At 40.9% G+C, this 17931-nt stretch overlaps 1 protein-coding gene across 1 annotated transcript in view; it reads left to right on the top strand.

Annotated features, from left to right (window-relative positions):
- The window catches only part of spast (spastin), a 29579-nt gene that overhangs the window by 1546 nt on the left and 10102 nt on the right, over nt 1–17931 (top strand). The window contains exons 2-5 of the mRNA XM_084684989.1: nt 12266–12349; nt 12538–12621; nt 17217–17297; nt 17556–17740. Coding sequence (XP_084541115.1) covers nt 12266–12349; nt 12538–12621; nt 17217–17297; nt 17556–17740 — 434 coding nt within the window. The remainder of the gene's footprint in view (nt 1–12265; nt 12350–12537; nt 12622–17216; nt 17298–17555; nt 17741–17931) is intronic.

The following is a 17931-nucleotide window of genomic DNA, read 5'->3' as shown; positions in this document are numbered from 1 at the left end:
ACAGAGCCTGTTTAAAAGGAACCTTGCCACTCCCTATTCCCTATTAAGCCCCATTGTACCGAATTTGTCTGCAGTTCCACCAAAGTTCCACTGGGGGTGATCGCGAGCGAGTGCATGTTGAATGGGAGTCTATGGAGCTAAACGGCTACATTTGTGTCTTTTGCCTAATTTTTGTCGAGAAATCTCTGATTTGATTGTAGTTTTTGCATGTTCAACATGGATTATAGGTCAAAAGTTGAATGAACGAGTACTTATATCCTTTTGATTTTTTTACAGGGTGTGTCGTTGTTGCCCATAACACGCTAGCATTCTGCTAATGAATGCTGATTGGTTAGTGAAGGACTGATACGACCAGAGCTCCTGCTTGATGGCATCCGAAGCGGAATCAGAATGTCAGAGCATTAGCAACATTAGCAACAACATTAGCAAGCCAAAACTTGTTCTGACAAAAGAGCAAAGTTTAATTCTGCTCGTGCCCTGTTAGTATCCGCGAGCACATTTGCAGGCAACTTTTATTGACGTAGGCAAATGAATGGGGTGCTAGTTTACCCATTTCGAATTGAAAAATTATTCTATGAAAAAGCTAGTAGTATGAGCCAGGTTCGAGAATCGAACAACAATTATTGGGGGAGATAGTTTTCTAAATTTTGACTGGAGTTAATAGAATAAAAACAACCCGAAGAGTCGGGAACCTAACCGTTAATGCAATACCACCTACATCCACCGGGGCCGAGGGGCGAGGGGTGGGAGTCTGAACTGAAGGTGTCAGAATATTACAAAACACGCGTCAAAGTTGTCGTGTGTGAGTCTGGCCAATCATGAAATATCTGTGTCGTCATTAGAATCCATGCAGTTGCTCTTGAGAAAATGCGCTCGGCTACACAGCCGGCAGTTCTTGAATCAATCTCACGGTACTTTGATGGCTACGTCACAGTGACCTAGCTTCGGCGCCGTCTCAAGTCGGACAAAAAGTCTAACCAGAATTCACTGTTTTAAGTCAGCCGCCTGTTGCCGTCTGCAGCGTTGCATGAAGTCAGTCCATGTCGAACGCACCTATTGAAAGAGAGTTGCGATATGCTTTGATCTCGCTGACACGTGATCACTGGGTTCTGGTAGCTCGCTGTAGTAAAAAAACCCACTGCTGTCAACCTGTTTGAATGTTTTTCGGCGGGACAGACAGCAGCACCATCTCGATTCACAGATATTTTTGGTATATTAACACTTAATGTCAATTGGTTATTGGTGTGTTGTATCATGTTTGATACTTTATTAACATTTAAGTATTACATAGGGTTAGGGTTACACTTATAATACATAATGCAATATTGTGAAGCAGAACTAGAAATGGCTATGCTAGCTACCATACTGTACCAACGGTAGGGTGACCAGACGTCCGGATTTCGGCCGGACAGTCCGGTTTTCCAGCCTTTTGTCCGGACCACTGTTGCGTGTCCGTCTTTTCGCCCTTTTGTCCTCCTTTTTGACCCTTCCTGCCCACCGTCGCAATTTACCACTCGCGTAAGTTTTCCGATGCCAAAAAGGAAGACCTCCTTCTAACCTACGTGGAGTTCAGAACTCCGCTTTGCCATAAGAGCTGCAAAGATCAATATCATACCTTCTGTAAGTTCGGTCACATTGACATTGACGTGAGTAGTAGGGAGAAAGGGGCTTTAAGCATGCCTACGACACGCAACGGCATAAGGATAATGCTAGGTCTGCCGGACACTCTGCTTTACTCTTCTCTGAGAGTGAGGTCATGCCGGGAAATATCAAACTGAGGCCTGAACGTATTGACCGAGCGATAGCGAGGTTGATACGGCAAAGCCGAGGTTTGATATTTCCCGGCATGACCGAACGGTCGAGGTTAGTAAGTTGTTTATTATATGGCATTTTTAACTCTTTTCATTTTGTAAATGAAAATGAATGGTAGGCTAATTGTAGCTTGCTCTCAAGTCTTCTCACAGTGTGTTTCAGGTGTTGCCTATAGCAACCAATTACTTTTGATAGAAAGCGGACAGCACGGTTCTGCTAAAATGGCTTTAATTCCAACACAAAATATAGCTGCAAGCAGCGATGCGGGTTCCTCCGCAAAGTAGCAAAATATTATAAACATGTACACTGCAGAACATCGAGACTTTGGACAACAAGTGAGCAAAACGACTTAATGCTTGGCCACAAACAATTCCAGACTGTCAGTCAATGCACAACTAACTGAAATCATGTGGGCAACTGGGCTAAGATAGAGTTCAAATTTGACTCATTGCAAGAAGAACCCGTAACAGTTTAGCAGCCGACTCTCTGATCTAATTAAACTATACAACATACACAATCAGGGTGAACAACAAGATTATATTAACTAACCAACAATAACATTACAAACATCTAAATGAACAAACACAACAAGGGAAATCCCTCGCAAGGCTGTTGTAACCAAACTATTTTCCACAAGTGTTTGCATTTTTGGACATGCCGCACTACATGCTGGGTACCCAAGGGTGCTGACGCTGATTATCTGGCTGTGCTCTGACTGCGTGATATGAGTATTAGTTTTTTGTCAGCTTTGGGACAAAGGTTAAGAAAAGTTTGACATTTCAAGGTTAAATTGCATGAAATTGCGCATGATATTTCAGAATGATGTCTGCCTGTTTAACTAAACAAGTATCAAAATTATGACAGGCCAAAAGACTGCCTGGATTCGAACCTGTTGCCTTATGCTTTGCAGTACAATGCTTCAACCCATTGAGCTACCCGCAAGGCTGAGAAATTCTGATTAGTTTCTGTCCCCCCCAAAAAAGATGTATATCCTATAGCATGGCTTGTTTGATTCAGCCAAAGCTTAAACAGCTGTAACTCAATGATTTTTTGACAGATCAAGGTGAAATTGCGCATGGTACTTCAGAAAGATGTCATCCTGTTTAACTAAACATGTATTCAAATTTAAGACAGACTCAGTGTTGCTGGATTTGAACCTACAACCTTGTACTTTGCAGGTCACCGTTCCAGCTCGTTGAGCTATTCTCAGTGTTGAGTATTGGCATGTTCAGTTACTGTACAAAAAAAAGCTGTTTCTCCAATGGCAAGCATTGTCAGATTTGGTCCAAGTTCAAACAGCTGTAATTCAGTCATATTTTTACATATCAAGGTGAAATTGTTTATGGTACTTCATGGGCGTGTGACCTTAAAGCCTATTAGGTTTGAAAACCCATCATTCAAAATGAACTTTGATTTAGTGACACAAACATATTGAGGCAATGTGGAAATTTACATAAATACACCCCTTTCAGCTATTTAGTATTTTATTCAATTGCTATAAGTAACGTTTTTAAATACGTCAATGATACATATCTGTACAAAATCTCAAGTTAATTAGACCTTTGGTTCAAGAGAAGAGGAATTTTGAAGGTTTTCCCAAATTATCACTGTACAGGAAAATCGATCAGGCAGACCTTATGGGTCCTTGAAGCTTTTTTGTTTGCCATGAGAAATAAGGCATGCACACCAAGTTTCAGAAGAATTTGAGCAATGGGGTGGAAATGCTATCACTTTGAAAATCTGACATTTGGGCGTGGCCTGTGGCGCCCCCTATGATCTGATGTGGGCCAGTCTGTGTTTGGGCCGTAGATGTGGCATGTTGTATCAATATGCCAAATTTCAAAACTTTTTACCAATGTGTTCATGAGATAAATTACTAGAATAATAATAATAAATATAGCTGCAAGCAGCTATGCGGGTTCCTTCGCAAAATATTATAAACATGTACATTATTAAAAGATCGAGAGTTGGACAACAAAAGAGCAAAACTACTTCATGTTTGGCCAACAACAAGCTGAATGGGGATTTGAACTCATGAGCATAGGGTTACAAGTCAGTCTCTCTATCCTCTCTGCTACACACCAACTGTTGAGATTGTATGAATAGAAAGGGCAGAGTATTAACTTTGGTCAGCTTTGGGATAAAGGTTCAGAAACGGTTAACATTTCAAGGTGAAATTGCATGAAATTGTGCAGGGTATTTCAGAATGATGTCATCCTATTGAACTAAACAGATAATCAAAATGATGACAGGCCAAAAGATAATGGCTGGATTCCAACCTACTACCTTATACTTTACAGGTCACCATCCCAGCCCATTGAGCTATTCTCAGTGTTGAATATTGTCATGTTCAGTTACTGTATTAAAAAGTAAGCTGTTTCTCCTGTGGTAAGCGTTGTTAGATTCAGCCAAAGTTGAAACTGCTTGTACATTTCCTATGAAAATGGGACAACGGGATGACTGGGTTGCTGATGTACAGAATAACTTATAGTTTTTTTAAAAGGTTGTTTGGAGTGCCATAACTTGTCATGGAAGGGAATTTAAAATCATGCCTACCATCAGTGGGGATGTGTCCTGGCTTAGGTTACTGAAATGAATTTGTGCAACAGACAAGGGATCCACCTGAACACTCAATTTACTTCATTAGAGATCACCATTAGCGTTATCTCTACCATGCGTAGACTACAAGTAACTAGCTACTGTGGTGAACCTGACTTGTTTTGCAGTGGTTTACACAGTCACGCTAAACAGATGATTGGAGTGTTGTGATAGGCTCAACTAAACACTCATTGCTATGTTTTACAACCGGAGGATTTATCTGAAGACTATAAACCGTTTTGTTAGAATAAAAAATAAAAAATGATGCCTCTGACTGGTTTTGAACCTACAACCCTTTGCTTATCGCCACAACATCTCAGCCAATTGAGCCATTCCCAGGCATGGAACACACAAAGTTCAATAACTGGATAATTAAAAAAAGCTGTTTCTCCAATGGCGAGCATTGGCAGATTTGGTCCAAGTTCAAACAGCTGTAATTCAGTCATATTTTGACATATCAAGGTGAAACTTTGCATGGTACTTCAGAGGCATGTCACCTTAAAGCGTATTTGGTTTGAACCATCCTTCAAAAATACATTTGATTTAGTGACACAAACATATTGAGGAAATTTGGACATTTACATAAATACACCCATTTCAGCCATTTTGTACTTGATTCAATTGCCTTAAGTAACATTTTTAAATACGTCAATGATACATATCTGTACCAAATTTCAAGTCAATTTCACTTTTGGTTCAAGAGAAGAGGAATTTTGAAGGTTTTCCCAAATTATCACAGTACAGGAAAATCCATCATGGCGGACCTTATGGGTCCTTGAGGCTTTTTTGTTCCTCATGAAAAATGAGGCATGCACATCAAGTTTCAGAAGAATTGGAGCAATGGGGTGGAAATGCCATCACTTTGAAAATGGGACTTTTGGGCGTGGCCTGTGGCGCCCCCTATGGTCCGATGTGGCCCATATTTGGTGTGGGGGTACCCACTTGGATGTAGTATCAATGTGCCAAATTAGAAAATTTATGACCAGGGACTTTTTAAGATATTGGGGCGCAAGGAGAAGAAAAATAAGAATAAGAATACCAACAATAACAATAGGTTCCCTCCTACCGGAGGAACCTAATAATAATACCAACAAACACAATAGGGTCTTCCTGACGGAGGAACCCTAAATAACGACACAAGTGATTCAAAGTATAAACATAGTTATATGTCTATGATTCAAAAAGTCTAGTCTTCGTCTTGTATCCGTATCACACCGCAGATGACGTCAGAGGAGGTCAATAAGTAAGGGATAATGTATAGAACGCAGGTCATTATGGGGAAAATAAGTCCCGACAGGGCGAACAGCACCCCGACGCGAAGCGGAGGGGTGTAGTTTCGCTTTGAAGAGGCTTATTTTCCCATAATGACCGGCGTTCTATACATTATCCCGCTTATTACAAGGCTACTTGCCAACAAGATGACTTAACACAGTGTGTCTTTTAACAATGTATTTGTTACCATTCATAGTGTTGATCAGCAGAGAAAAAGTTCGCCAAAGACGTTGAACTTCATAGACGTTGAACATTCTTTAGGCTTCAAATCAGCTGACGTCGCTAAGCAACAGAGTACGCTGGGGTTGAAAAGTTACCGGACTAATTGCGGAGTGCTACGAAAGACGTGAATCAGAAGCAAAAAGGCCACTTTCCTTGACAGCGGTCTGTTATTCATAGCAACGGTCTGTTATCAGAAGATATCAGACCGCAGAACATTGGGAAGCCCCATTGAAGTGAATGGAGCTTTCTACAGTGTTAAGAACAGCCGTGTAATAATAATTTGTATCAGACCGCAGACCGGCGTTGTAGTCAATACGTGGCTGGCATGACTACCCATTAGCCAATCAGAACGCTCGTACTGTCGTTGCCAAATAATAATACATTTTATTGTACAATATGTCCAGTGTTCTTCCACTCCTTTTGTTTCTAGTGATCAGGTGATCTAAATGTCTGCTGTTCACAAACCTCAGACCGCAGTAGTAGATGCATCTCGTTGAGTTAACTAGCTAGTAAGTGGACCTGAAATTCCTGCCGAGCGTTGCTGGACGATAGTAGCCTGGTCCTAACCAGATTCTCGTACATTTCATTTGTACAGAGAGTCTGGGCTCGCTCTATTGACAAGCGTTGACTTCCTTGTAGGCGGGTACTCTGTTGAAGTACTATTGATGTACTATGAATGTAACCTGGACTAACTATTGGATCTGCCCAGAGCCACTCTGATCTGCCATAACCAATCGCTAGCGTTCGCCTTAGCCAATTCCTTCACCACTACTGTAACAGAGCTAGCTGCCGTAGCTGGAAAATCAAACTTTTCCCGAACCCCGTGGGGAGGAGGGCCACAACATCATGGCCACCAACAAAACTCAGCAAAACTTGTTCTTGCTCCGGCTTTAGCTGTTGGATATTCGGCAGTGTTGCCGCAATGGACCGAATGGCTTCACTCGCATCTTTCTCCGCCGCCATTACGGAACTACAACACAAACTAGCGCACGACATCAACGTCAACGTACTCAGCCACACCCTCTGTTCGCTGATTGGCCGGTTAAAGTACAGAAGCAAAATCAAAATTGAGCGGAAGTACGTAGGACGGCAGAGCCAGGCTAGGACTTCTATTCATTGTTGCTAGCTCTAATCAGATGTACTATAGGCTAATAACAGCAGACTCTGTAAACTTTGTATGCCAACGAATACCAATAACTAGAACTAATTTGACAGACAACCAACAAAATTCGACATATACACATACAAATACACATGCTCTCTAGCTAGCTACAGTAAAAGTGTTGCTTAGCTCTATGTTAGATACTAGACCTACAGTCTAGCTCTAACTGCATTTAGAATCTAACAAGCTATAATCTTACGATACATTTTATCTACAGCTGGCTATATGAAATACTAATGAATGGGGTTCAATGGTGGAAAATACAATGTTTGGAACTATAGGTCGCGTGAGACTCGCTTTACTTCCGCATTCCTCGATAACAAGGGGAGTCTATGGAAGTGTCGCAACTCTCTTTTTCTATGGCTGTGGCACTCACACCATTGAGACGCAGCAAAAGCCGGCAAATTACCTTCCCACGTTTCTTTGGATCACCTCTCAGCTAAAGAAAAGGAAAGATATGGACACAAACTAACACAACAACCCAACTATTTAGCTAACTAGCTAACTTTATCTCTGACGACTGCAGTTTATCGCCTCGATACACAACAAACTATGTCAAACCGATTACATAAAGATGTGTTTTATGGCTAAACATACAATAGTTAATTGTGTTAACTTTGCCTGTGCTTAGCTTTGATGAAGTGTTCAATGCTAATACGTGTATATTTGGACGTCTGCCATTGTATGCCCTTCCCGGAGACCGAGGTAGCGTTACACTGTTTAATGGCACAAATCCACAATCTTCTCCTCTCTCCTGGGCGAGTTTACAAGGCTGTTTGCGTCGTCCGTTAAGGCCAATTTATACTTCTGCGTTTTTACGGACACGCACACAGGGAACGCCCTCTCCGTCAAGGAACTCCCTCTCTGTGCCCTATCCGAACCCCTCGGAGAGCTCTACGTGCACCTCCGGATTTTCCTGACTATCCGTCCGTCAGTCCGTCATTTTATGGATACCCCTTGGCTGTGATTGGTCTGTATTAAGAACCGCTTGCGTCAGGGGCGGGGACTGTTCTGGCGGTGAATTGCTTTCAGCACGCAGAGCCGTCGGAGTAATATAAATTCAACCAATCCGTCCAACTCCGTGCGTCTGTCTGTAACGGAGTCGGAGAAGTATAATTCGGCCTTTACTGTTTACAACGTTTGCTTAGCTACTTGTTTGGCGTTCAGCATGAGATATACAAGGTGTGGCGTGAGAGCGTGAGAAATGGTTGAAATGCGTGTGTCCCAAAGCGAAACCGTGAGAGTTGGCAGCTCTGTCTCTATATTTTCTTTATCGGACGGAATTCTGTAGAAAACACAGCCCAGGCTTGTCTCCTCTGCAATTAGTGCATCCGATAGCACAACAACTATCCAGCATAATGCCTAAACAAAAGCAGCAGACTCAACGTAAATGTATGACTTTATAATGGGTGGCGGGCAGCAGAAAGTATTTTTTGCCCTCCAGGGTGGCGTGTCCCTTGGAACGTGACGTCACGTGAAAACTATGAATTGAAGCTGACAGTTCACATTGTTGACATAGAAGTGCTGGCTGGCCAGCCCTAAGCCACTGTCCCTTTAACAACACAATCCAGTGGAAGCACCAGATGGAGTGAAATAGCAGTTGAACTCAAAAACTAAGAAATAATTGTACTATGCAAAAGTCACATTCATTCCCAACTCTTAGGCTAGTCTTCCTTCGTCTTGGTGTCAATATTGATTTGTGACAAGAAGTCTAGATAGGCTTTGCGGGAAATTTGGACCTTTTGTGATTTAACAATATGATTTAACAATAACCATACCCAGTTAAACTATGCTAGCAGACATACAGTCAAGTTCATGTGATCCCAATAGATCGATGGACATGGCCTGGAATAATCCAGTGTGACAGTAATTGATATCGTCACTAGCGTGGAAAATTATGTCTCTCTTCATGCCCGCATGTTATCATGCATGGCTTAACTGACTGAATCAAGTTACCCCTCTCTCTCATTTACAATGAATGTAACCTGGACTATCTCTGGTGCCCTCAATAAAGATTAGAGTTTAGAAACTTCACTGGTAAAAATTAAGACAATTAGGCATTATAATAACTAGTCAAATTATGTTCAAATTAAAGTGCATCAGATTATCTACATTTGTTTTTAATTCTCTGAAGAAGGCAGGAGAATAAATATAATTAATTGAATAATTAAATTAAACCTATTTTCATTAATGTCAGAGTGAAATTGTATCTTTGGCTGGCAACACCAGACATAATATCCTCAGTGCCAGTCAGTGAGCATCCAATCTACTTCAGTGTTTACATCAAAGTGTCGACATTTATTGAAGAAGGTTTTCATCTTTACTGGCTGTTAGTTTGTTACAGTTAATTATCATTCAGTAAGAGCAGCCTTATATTGTTGGTAAGTAGAATAAGTGGAATCACCTACAGAATCAGTCTCATTTATTTTCACGTTCCACAAAAATCTGACATTCAGCCTCTCGCTGGATGTAGCACCAGCAGAGAAATAGCCATGAAATGGCTCAACAAAGGGCTTGATTTACTCAGGCCCTCTGCCTTTTGTGCTCTCTAACTCTGCCTCTAGGAGGACGGGGGAATGCCATATGCAATGTTGGTGCTGAATCCTTTGAAACAAATAGGCTTTGTTAGCAACGAATAGGCTTTTCTATGCTATAGAGATCTTACTGAAAGAGAACTGGCTGGAGATTCCCCTACACAAACAATAACTCCTGCATGTTAAACCTCAATATCAAAGGATCAAATTACTTCTGTCAAGATGGATAACAAATAAGGCAACATTCATTAAAAATATAAAACACATTGCTGCCAAGGCTTTTAAGGTTATTTCCAGTTAGTATGGTTGCATTTAGGATCAGGGAATGCCCCTGTCAGAATTTTCAGAAGGGATAACTGGAGACTGAATATGATCATTCAGTCAGCGAGCACTATAAAATAGTAGAAATCATATGACTTGTCTGTGCTCCAGGGCCAGGCTCTCAATTCCAACTCTTTGCTCTAACTCTTTGCTCTAAGCACGAGTTCAGAGACTGTGAAAGGCTAAGGTCAAGGTCAAAGAGGATTCATTTAATATGCTACAGTAGTTTGATCTTTTGATCTTTGATCTTCAAGTAAGCTGTCCTCATTGCCATACGTTTGCTGTGTGGCCGACTTGAGTGACTTTTTGAAAATTGTGTGCTAACCCTTATACAGATACGGCACCAAAAGCGTATTTTAAATGAAACTGTATGTCATTATATCAATAGTATGTATCTACCTGCAGAGCCAGAGAGCTGCAGTTTCAGGACCGGAGTTGTAGGACCCTTGTTGTATCTGACAGCGCCACCTAGCGAATTGGATGATGAAATATACTATTGAGTACTTGTCACAAGATCGCAACAAGATCGGCTATTTGAATGGTTTGAGAGGGGCAAGATTGGAAAACTGGGGAATATGATTATTCAGATATGGATATATAAAAAATATATATATATACAATAATAAACCGTAACAATCGCAGTATCACATCCATCTACCCCTCCACCAAATACAACAGCATCGCTCCATCCAACTCTTCATCATTCCTTCCACCCCATCAACCACTACTGAGAGCTAAATTTTGAAGGATTTCTAGATTTTCGCGACCACCAAAAGACCAAAAAGAGTGCGACTTAAGTACCAGATGTGGGATAATCCAAACAGTGATTTTTACTGCATACCTCAGTGTGAAATGTCCGGATGATATGGAGACCTATGCAAAATCACTCAAAACACTGGTTTGATTCCAGGCTCTGGCAAGAGTATTTAGCTCTAAACTGGTCAATGTACACATTTGGCCAAGGACCACCACAACCTTTCCCTGTAAACAGTGATTCTGACTATCAGAGACCTTTTAAATAGCCTGACCGAGTGGGCAAAACTAGCTTGGCTAACGGAGGTTGTTTTCTCAGGCAAATTATGAATGAAACAGGCTCGCTTTGAGAAATCAGAGACCTTGGCTATCTTCAGCAGGCTTGTATCTACAAAAAGCAGTCCTCCCTGACGTTTTTGGTGCGGAGTAAAATACAACATTGTGAACACACTGCCAGTGAGCAACTCTGACTCAGACTGAGGCTAGTAAAGTCAAAACAATGTAGCCTAGTACCGGGAGACGCAGTCTCACTCAGATTGCAAGTTTTACACAAATCACACAAAAAATTGTACCGCCTGGCTAAACGCAGAATTCCCATATCTCTTGAAAGCTGCCCGTACATGTCAGTAAAATTGACTGACATGTGGAATTATTTACTTTGTGACATGATGCAAACGAGACGTGGCTGCCGCCTACAGTAAGACTAGGTCTACCGGGCGAGCCGTTCTCACTCAAATAAGACGATCAAGACCCAAATCAAAATCCAAGTTGACAGATCAACGGGGAATTGCTCTTTCTTCTAAAAGCTGCCCTCCTCAATCCTTTTGGTGCAGAATTTACCGAGATATAAAATTGGAAACTGGAGGCACCTGGTGTAAAACAGCTCCATGTCAGCAAAGAGCGTACAGATCCGGAAGTGATGAGACCTGTTTCACTGAATACGGAAGTGTTTTCTGCATAACCCCTATGTTGAGCCGTAACCTACTTTCACTACTGCAGGAGAAAATATTCATTATCTTGTTCCGGTCCATGGTTAACCAATTCACTAGGTGGCGCTGTCAGATAAAATGAGGGTCCTAGAACTGCGGTCCTGAAACTGCAGCTCTCCGGCTCTGCAGGTACATGCTACTCCATTAGGCTATATCATAGCTCTCTGTTATACTTGCACATTTTTGTCTTGATTAGGCCTGTTTGCTGTAACAATAAAACAAGTTTAATGTTGATTCGAGAGACCGCAGATAGAGTGCGGCTTGTCTGGGTTGTTATATGTGTGGAAACTGCAAGTGCAGCTCGGATCGAAGACAGATTTGAGAGACCGCAGATAGAGTGTGGCTTGTCTGGGTTGTTATATGTTTGGAAACTGCACGAGGCAGCTTGGATCAAAGACGAATTTGAGAGACCGCAGATAGAGTGCGGCTAGTCTGGTTTGTTATACGTTCTAGATCTATTACTTTTATCACTTGTTTTATTGTTTTTGTGGATTTTTTGTTAGGCACCTTCAGCTGCAATTCCTGTATGAAATGTGCTATATAAATAAAGTCTTACTTACTAATGTTCGCCCTGACCTGTGTTTTTTCCACTGTTTTGTTAGGGCACAAGGAGAAGGCCATCCAATGGTACAAACGGGGTATCACTGAGCTTGAGAGAGGCATCGCAATCGAGATCACAGGAAATGGTGAGTTCAGTCTTCACTTATTTAGTTTTTTCCCCACTCAATGGAATTCCAAATGGGATTTGTAAAATACTACTGCAACAAGCATTTCAGTTTCACAGAGATGTGGTTGTGCTTGGTATTCATTACTTAATGACATGATTATAGTTGTATACTTGTTTTGATACATTTTCTAACCTCACTTATGTTAGGTGAGCAATTTGAGCGCGATAAACGCCTGCAGGCCAAGATGACTTCAAATCTCATTATGGCAAAAGATCGCCTGGAGCTTCTTGGTGAGCAAACCACGTTGGGTTATCTCACGTTAATGACTGTAGTGATTCAAAGTTCAACACCTGACTTTAGGGTAGTCAATATGCATGTCAAACCACGCAAACAAATGTTTAAACATTTGTATTCCTAATAGGAGTCTAGAAATGTTTGTTTCAAATCTCTTAAAAAAATACATGTCTATACATGTTTTAATAGTAGTTGATCCTATAGTAGTTCATATTAAACATCTGTTGAAAAAATATTAAACCAAGCTTTTTTAGGGATACATAATGGACATCTTTTTGGCTAAACCATTTAATCGTTGCTTGAATGACTGCACAAAGGGAATCTGTGCAATGTGTCCACCCTGTTTCGCCAGAGTTTTTTTTTGCTGGCTCGAGCAATCTTCCAGTTGAATGCAAAGTTATCTATCCCTGCTGGATGCTTGATTGATGCTGGAATTTAAAACGTTTTTTTTTTACACTGAAATAAGTATGACTTTTCATTTTACCATCTGGTTTGCAAATCAGTCGTAAGAGCCCAAACATAACATGATGTGTTTTCAATCAAATGGGGACAAAGTGCAAATAAAACTAGAGAGGGTACAATTTCTGAGGAAGTTGTAGGAGGTGCTTGCTTGCTTCAGTTGCAGTTGGGTTCGTTTTCCCTTCTAGTGATATTTTCAAGCATTTACCCTACTCATATTGCATAATTCATTAAGAACACCGTTTGAAACAAGGAACCCCCTTTGAAACAAGCTACTGTAACACAGTTGTCACCAGGGGTGAAAGTAAGCCGGTACTGGCCAGTACTGGCCGGGAAGAAATTAAGACACGCACAGGCCCGTCGCGACAAGGCAAGCAAAACAAGCAATTGCTTGGTGCGCCGAGCTGGCTTGGGGCCCCAAGACAACGACTGGTTAAGAATAAAATGCAACGACAAACTGTGTGAGCGCCCCTTTGATAGTCAATGCAGTAAAGTGCGATGACACTGTTATCGGGATCCCCCTCAAGGGGCCCCTCTCATGATCTGTGCTGCTGGCAAAATACAAAACCTCGTCGGTCGGCAGTCATCATGAAGCGGAATTATGCTTTAGGAAGCCAGAAAAGGAAGACGAGAAAGGAAGAGGAGGATAATAAAAAGCAATATAGTGGTAAGTGATAAATTACACTGGATAAAATAGCTCTACTTGTCTTAGTGTAATTTTGCAGCAGGTACGCTAGCAAAAATATGTTTATGTTAGTCTGTTAGAGAGTTAGTTTTAACATGCCGCAGTGTTGTGTCCCGTGTTGTTTAAATAGATCGGAGTTTTAAAAAACCAAGTGACATTCAACTGTCATTCTAGTGGGAGCGGGCTGCGGGACACATTTTTTCTGCCCAAATCAACAAAACTGCCATATGATGGCATTGTCTCTGCTGATTGGGCACTCGCATGTGCTGTACCGGACTGCCTGACCCTCAACGTGCACCTGTATTGAAAACAATTTAACCCTCACCCTAAACACTTCTAAAACACATTGCTAATATAGTAAATAAACAAATAAATAAATAATAAAGAATTAGGCAAAGTTAAATTTTCGGGCGTGCGCGCATTAAACCGTTATCATAGTACCACCAAGAAATAAACACTACTTTCACCCCCGGTTGTCACTGGCAGTATTTCAGATGGAATTGCGATTCAAATAGTACCGTCTGCTAACTGAAAATAAGCCCCCCAAAACGTAAACGAGTCAATATTAATTTAGGGGGACATGGCTAATTCAAAAGCAGTTTGCTAGAGGCAAGCTAGCTGCTGTTGCTATCCACACTCCACTGACTGTTTGAAAGCGCAGGAAATTAGAACATTTCTTTTGTAAGGGGTAATGTATAGTAGAACCGACAGGTCGAACAGCACCCCGACACAAAGCGGATTTGTTTCGCCCTGAAGGGGGTTATTTCCCCGATAATGAACGGCGTTCTATACATTATCCCGCTTATTACACGGCTACTTGCCAACAAAAATAACTTAACACATTATGTCTTTTTACTCACCAGACGCAGATTGACAACATTGTCGACGAGTGTCAACACTCCTTGACAAAACAGTTGTTGCTGCCACAATCGTCAATGGAGGCTGACGGGGCTCTCATGTAGCAAACAAATCAAAGTTTTTACATCAACCTACATTAAAATCTCACCACCTGGCTGTTTTCACAATCGTCATATCGTCATAACTTTTCCCTTTTTCTGTTTTTTTTTCGTGTGAAATTGAACTATTAAATTAGCTACGAAAATACTACTATGACGCTTTCTAGCATGGCTGCCGCTTAAAAGACTAGGCGGTCTCACGGGCGACCCGCACTCGCTCCAATTTCAAAGACTTTCACAACCTAAATCAAAAATCCGAGATTGCAGTTCTACTCTAAATGGCTTTCTTTTTTTCACTCGTAATTTTTCACTTTTTTTTTAATAGGAGCTGGACGAAGGCATAAAACTACAGAAAAGAGAAGATTAATGCAAAAAGAGAAATAATTCAAAAGAATTGGAAAATTTAGTATAAAGTAATGTGCTCACGTTTCAAAAGGCCTGACATGTATGTTAGAAAGGACCTGCAGCAAGATGAAGGCAGAAAAGTACAGAAAAGAAAGAGAAAAATGCAAAAGTACTGGCAGTTGGAAGATACTGCTGTGAAAGGTATTTTTGAAAAGACCTGGAGCAAGATGAAGGCAGAAAACAGAAGAAAAGAACAAAACAAAAAGGGGAAAATTTCAGAAAGATGAGCTGCAGGAAAATGTGAAAATTGAGCAGAAAACCAGTTTCTGAAGTCTGGGTTGAACAAATTTGAAGGTAAAAGGACAACACTGGAATGACTTGAACTTGCTGGAAAAACGTAGCAACCGTTGGTCATTGGCAACAGACTGGCAACATTTCTAACCTAGAATCTAGGTATCAGGTTCAAGACGGAGGAGAAACTAATCATGCGTGCCTGCACACCCAGTCCTGTTCAGACACTTAATTTAAGATGACATTAAAATAATAATTCATAGTGCATGGTTGCTGATGTTGTCGTTGTCCCTGGTGAGTTTTTTATTGTAAATAACAAGATCATGCTACATCTAAGCAGCGGATCATTTCTTGTGTGTCAAAGTGGTATGTATTAACACCGTAGGCTTGAATAATAACCGAAGGCGTGAACCTAGAGAGAGGATGCAATGGAAGATTTCCTACATAAGTAGATCTACTTCTTCAAATTAAAAACGGAGAAGATATTTAGAGTAAAGACAAGTTACTTTACTCTGTGTTCAATATCGTCAATTAAAAGTAAAAACTTTCTAGTTGAAGCGTTTATTCGTAGGATTAACGCCAGCTGCAGCAAACACTTACCCCAGCCCTGGTTTGGCTGTTCGTGACAGTCAGCTATGACAGTTGAGCCTCGATGTTTGCAGATTTTTGTAAAACTTGATAAAATAAAAACTAAATCTAGCTAGATTATGTACACTTTAAGGTTAATGTACATACCTTGTTTGGTGAATTTGTCCGATTGTGGAAAAAAAGGCGAACCGTTTTTAGTTATGGAGAGCCATTGCGCTAGCTCGATTGAGAGAAATGTAAGTAGAATCCACACCACAAGACTCTGCCGAAACCATTGATATCCTTTATGTGTCTGTGGGGTCAGAAATACGACTCTACCGGCAGTTTTAAAATCGTCTTTCTTTTGGCCTTCTATGACGAATTTTACCCACCTCTCCATTGAAGTTAGTGAGAGAATTTGAAAGGCTGTTCTCGCTTCAAGGCTCATGGCTGAAAATCTGTAAATGTGAGTTCTTTAGTAGTTACATTGGCTGAAAGAGGACAATTGTTTGATAATTTAGTTGAATATCAGAAAAATAGCAGCCAGCAGAGTGGCACACTCAAGAAGGAGCTACATTTTTCACATATTTAAAACTGTCACGATTCAAAATTGGCTGAGTATATTTGAAAAAGCTGAATCATTTGGGAAAAGCTGAATGTCTTGTGAACATTTTAAAGGTTGAATGGTGTCTCTAGCTGTATGCTAGAAGTATGCTGAAGTAGTTAAGTTTGAAAGAGGAGGAAGCTTTTTAATGATTTGAAAGGATTTACCATTACTTGTAATGGGAGAATAATTTGCACAAAAACCTTAATTCTTTAAAAAGTATAAAAGTGAGAAATACCAAAAGTCATAGTCAAGATCTCCTGAAGTAGCTGAACGTTTTGATTCCAAAATTATAGGAATCGGTAAAAGTATGCAGGACTAGTTCCGCCAAAGGCAAGCACACCTCAATAAACCACCCTTCTCCCATTGAAATATATTCGTCCTTGTCTGCATGTCCTAAAACGTAGTTTCTTTTGAAGATGTTCTAGAACGTTTGTCATTTCTCGGTGCTTCACTACTTCCTCTGTGGTTTCATGCATGGCATGATACCTTATATCCAACTCAAAGTATTGTTCACACTTTCACTGCATGGTACATGCAAAACTGGATTTTGTATTTGATTTGTATTTTATGCCGCAAGTCCACATCAGTATCCTATCCTTCTCTTGTGTTGAGTTTTGAGTCTTTGATTTCCCTGCCCCAATATTGGTTTCTCTTTGTTGTCATTTTGTGTTTGTTATTTAGCAAAGCTTTCAGGGCCAGCTCAGAGAGCCACTTATACAGAGAGTACAAACCAATCGTACCATAATGGCCATCTACACTCAGGTGGGTGCATCCACAACCCTGCTGTTCGATACTCTACCCAATTATAGTTCCCTCAGAGGGATTCTTGCTAAGTTTGATAATTTATACGGTTTTAAAAGGGGCCTTACTATGAATATTTGGGAGATGCTTTCAAACCACCAGTGGTACATTTGAGGTTTTTCCAAATTGGACAAAAAGTACTTTGTAAAAAAATAAATAAATAAATAAATCATAATGCATATCAATGTTTTTACTAACCACAAACTCTGATTTTGACAGTTAGTGGCACTGTGCCCAAAAGGAGGGACTCCCTGACACACTCCAGTCACTCCCTTCCACGACAAAAGCACACACAGAAACCCTCCTTTTCGGGTGGGCACAGCAGTCACCTGCGATCTCCCAGCTTTAGCGGGCTGTCCACCACCCACACACACCGACCTGCCCCCCAGCCCAACAGCAATAAGGTGAGATATAGACAAATATCATACATACACTGATTAACCAAAACTCACAGGTGAAGACATTAAAATTGACCATTTCCAAAAATGGGCATGTTTCAAGGTTTGGGCAGATTAGATGGTAGGCGAACAATCAGTTCTCGTTGTTAACCTGTTTGATGCAGGAGATGTAACAGAGCGACCTTGACAAGGGTCAA

This window comes from Hypomesus nipponensis, chromosome 21, assembly GCF_054491055.1.
Source record: "Hypomesus nipponensis isolate SF chromosome 21, ASM5449105v1, whole genome shotgun sequence".
Lineage (NCBI taxonomy): Eukaryota > Metazoa > Chordata > Actinopteri > Osmeriformes > Osmeridae > Hypomesus > Hypomesus nipponensis.
This window is presented reverse-complemented; position numbering and strand designations above follow the sequence as displayed.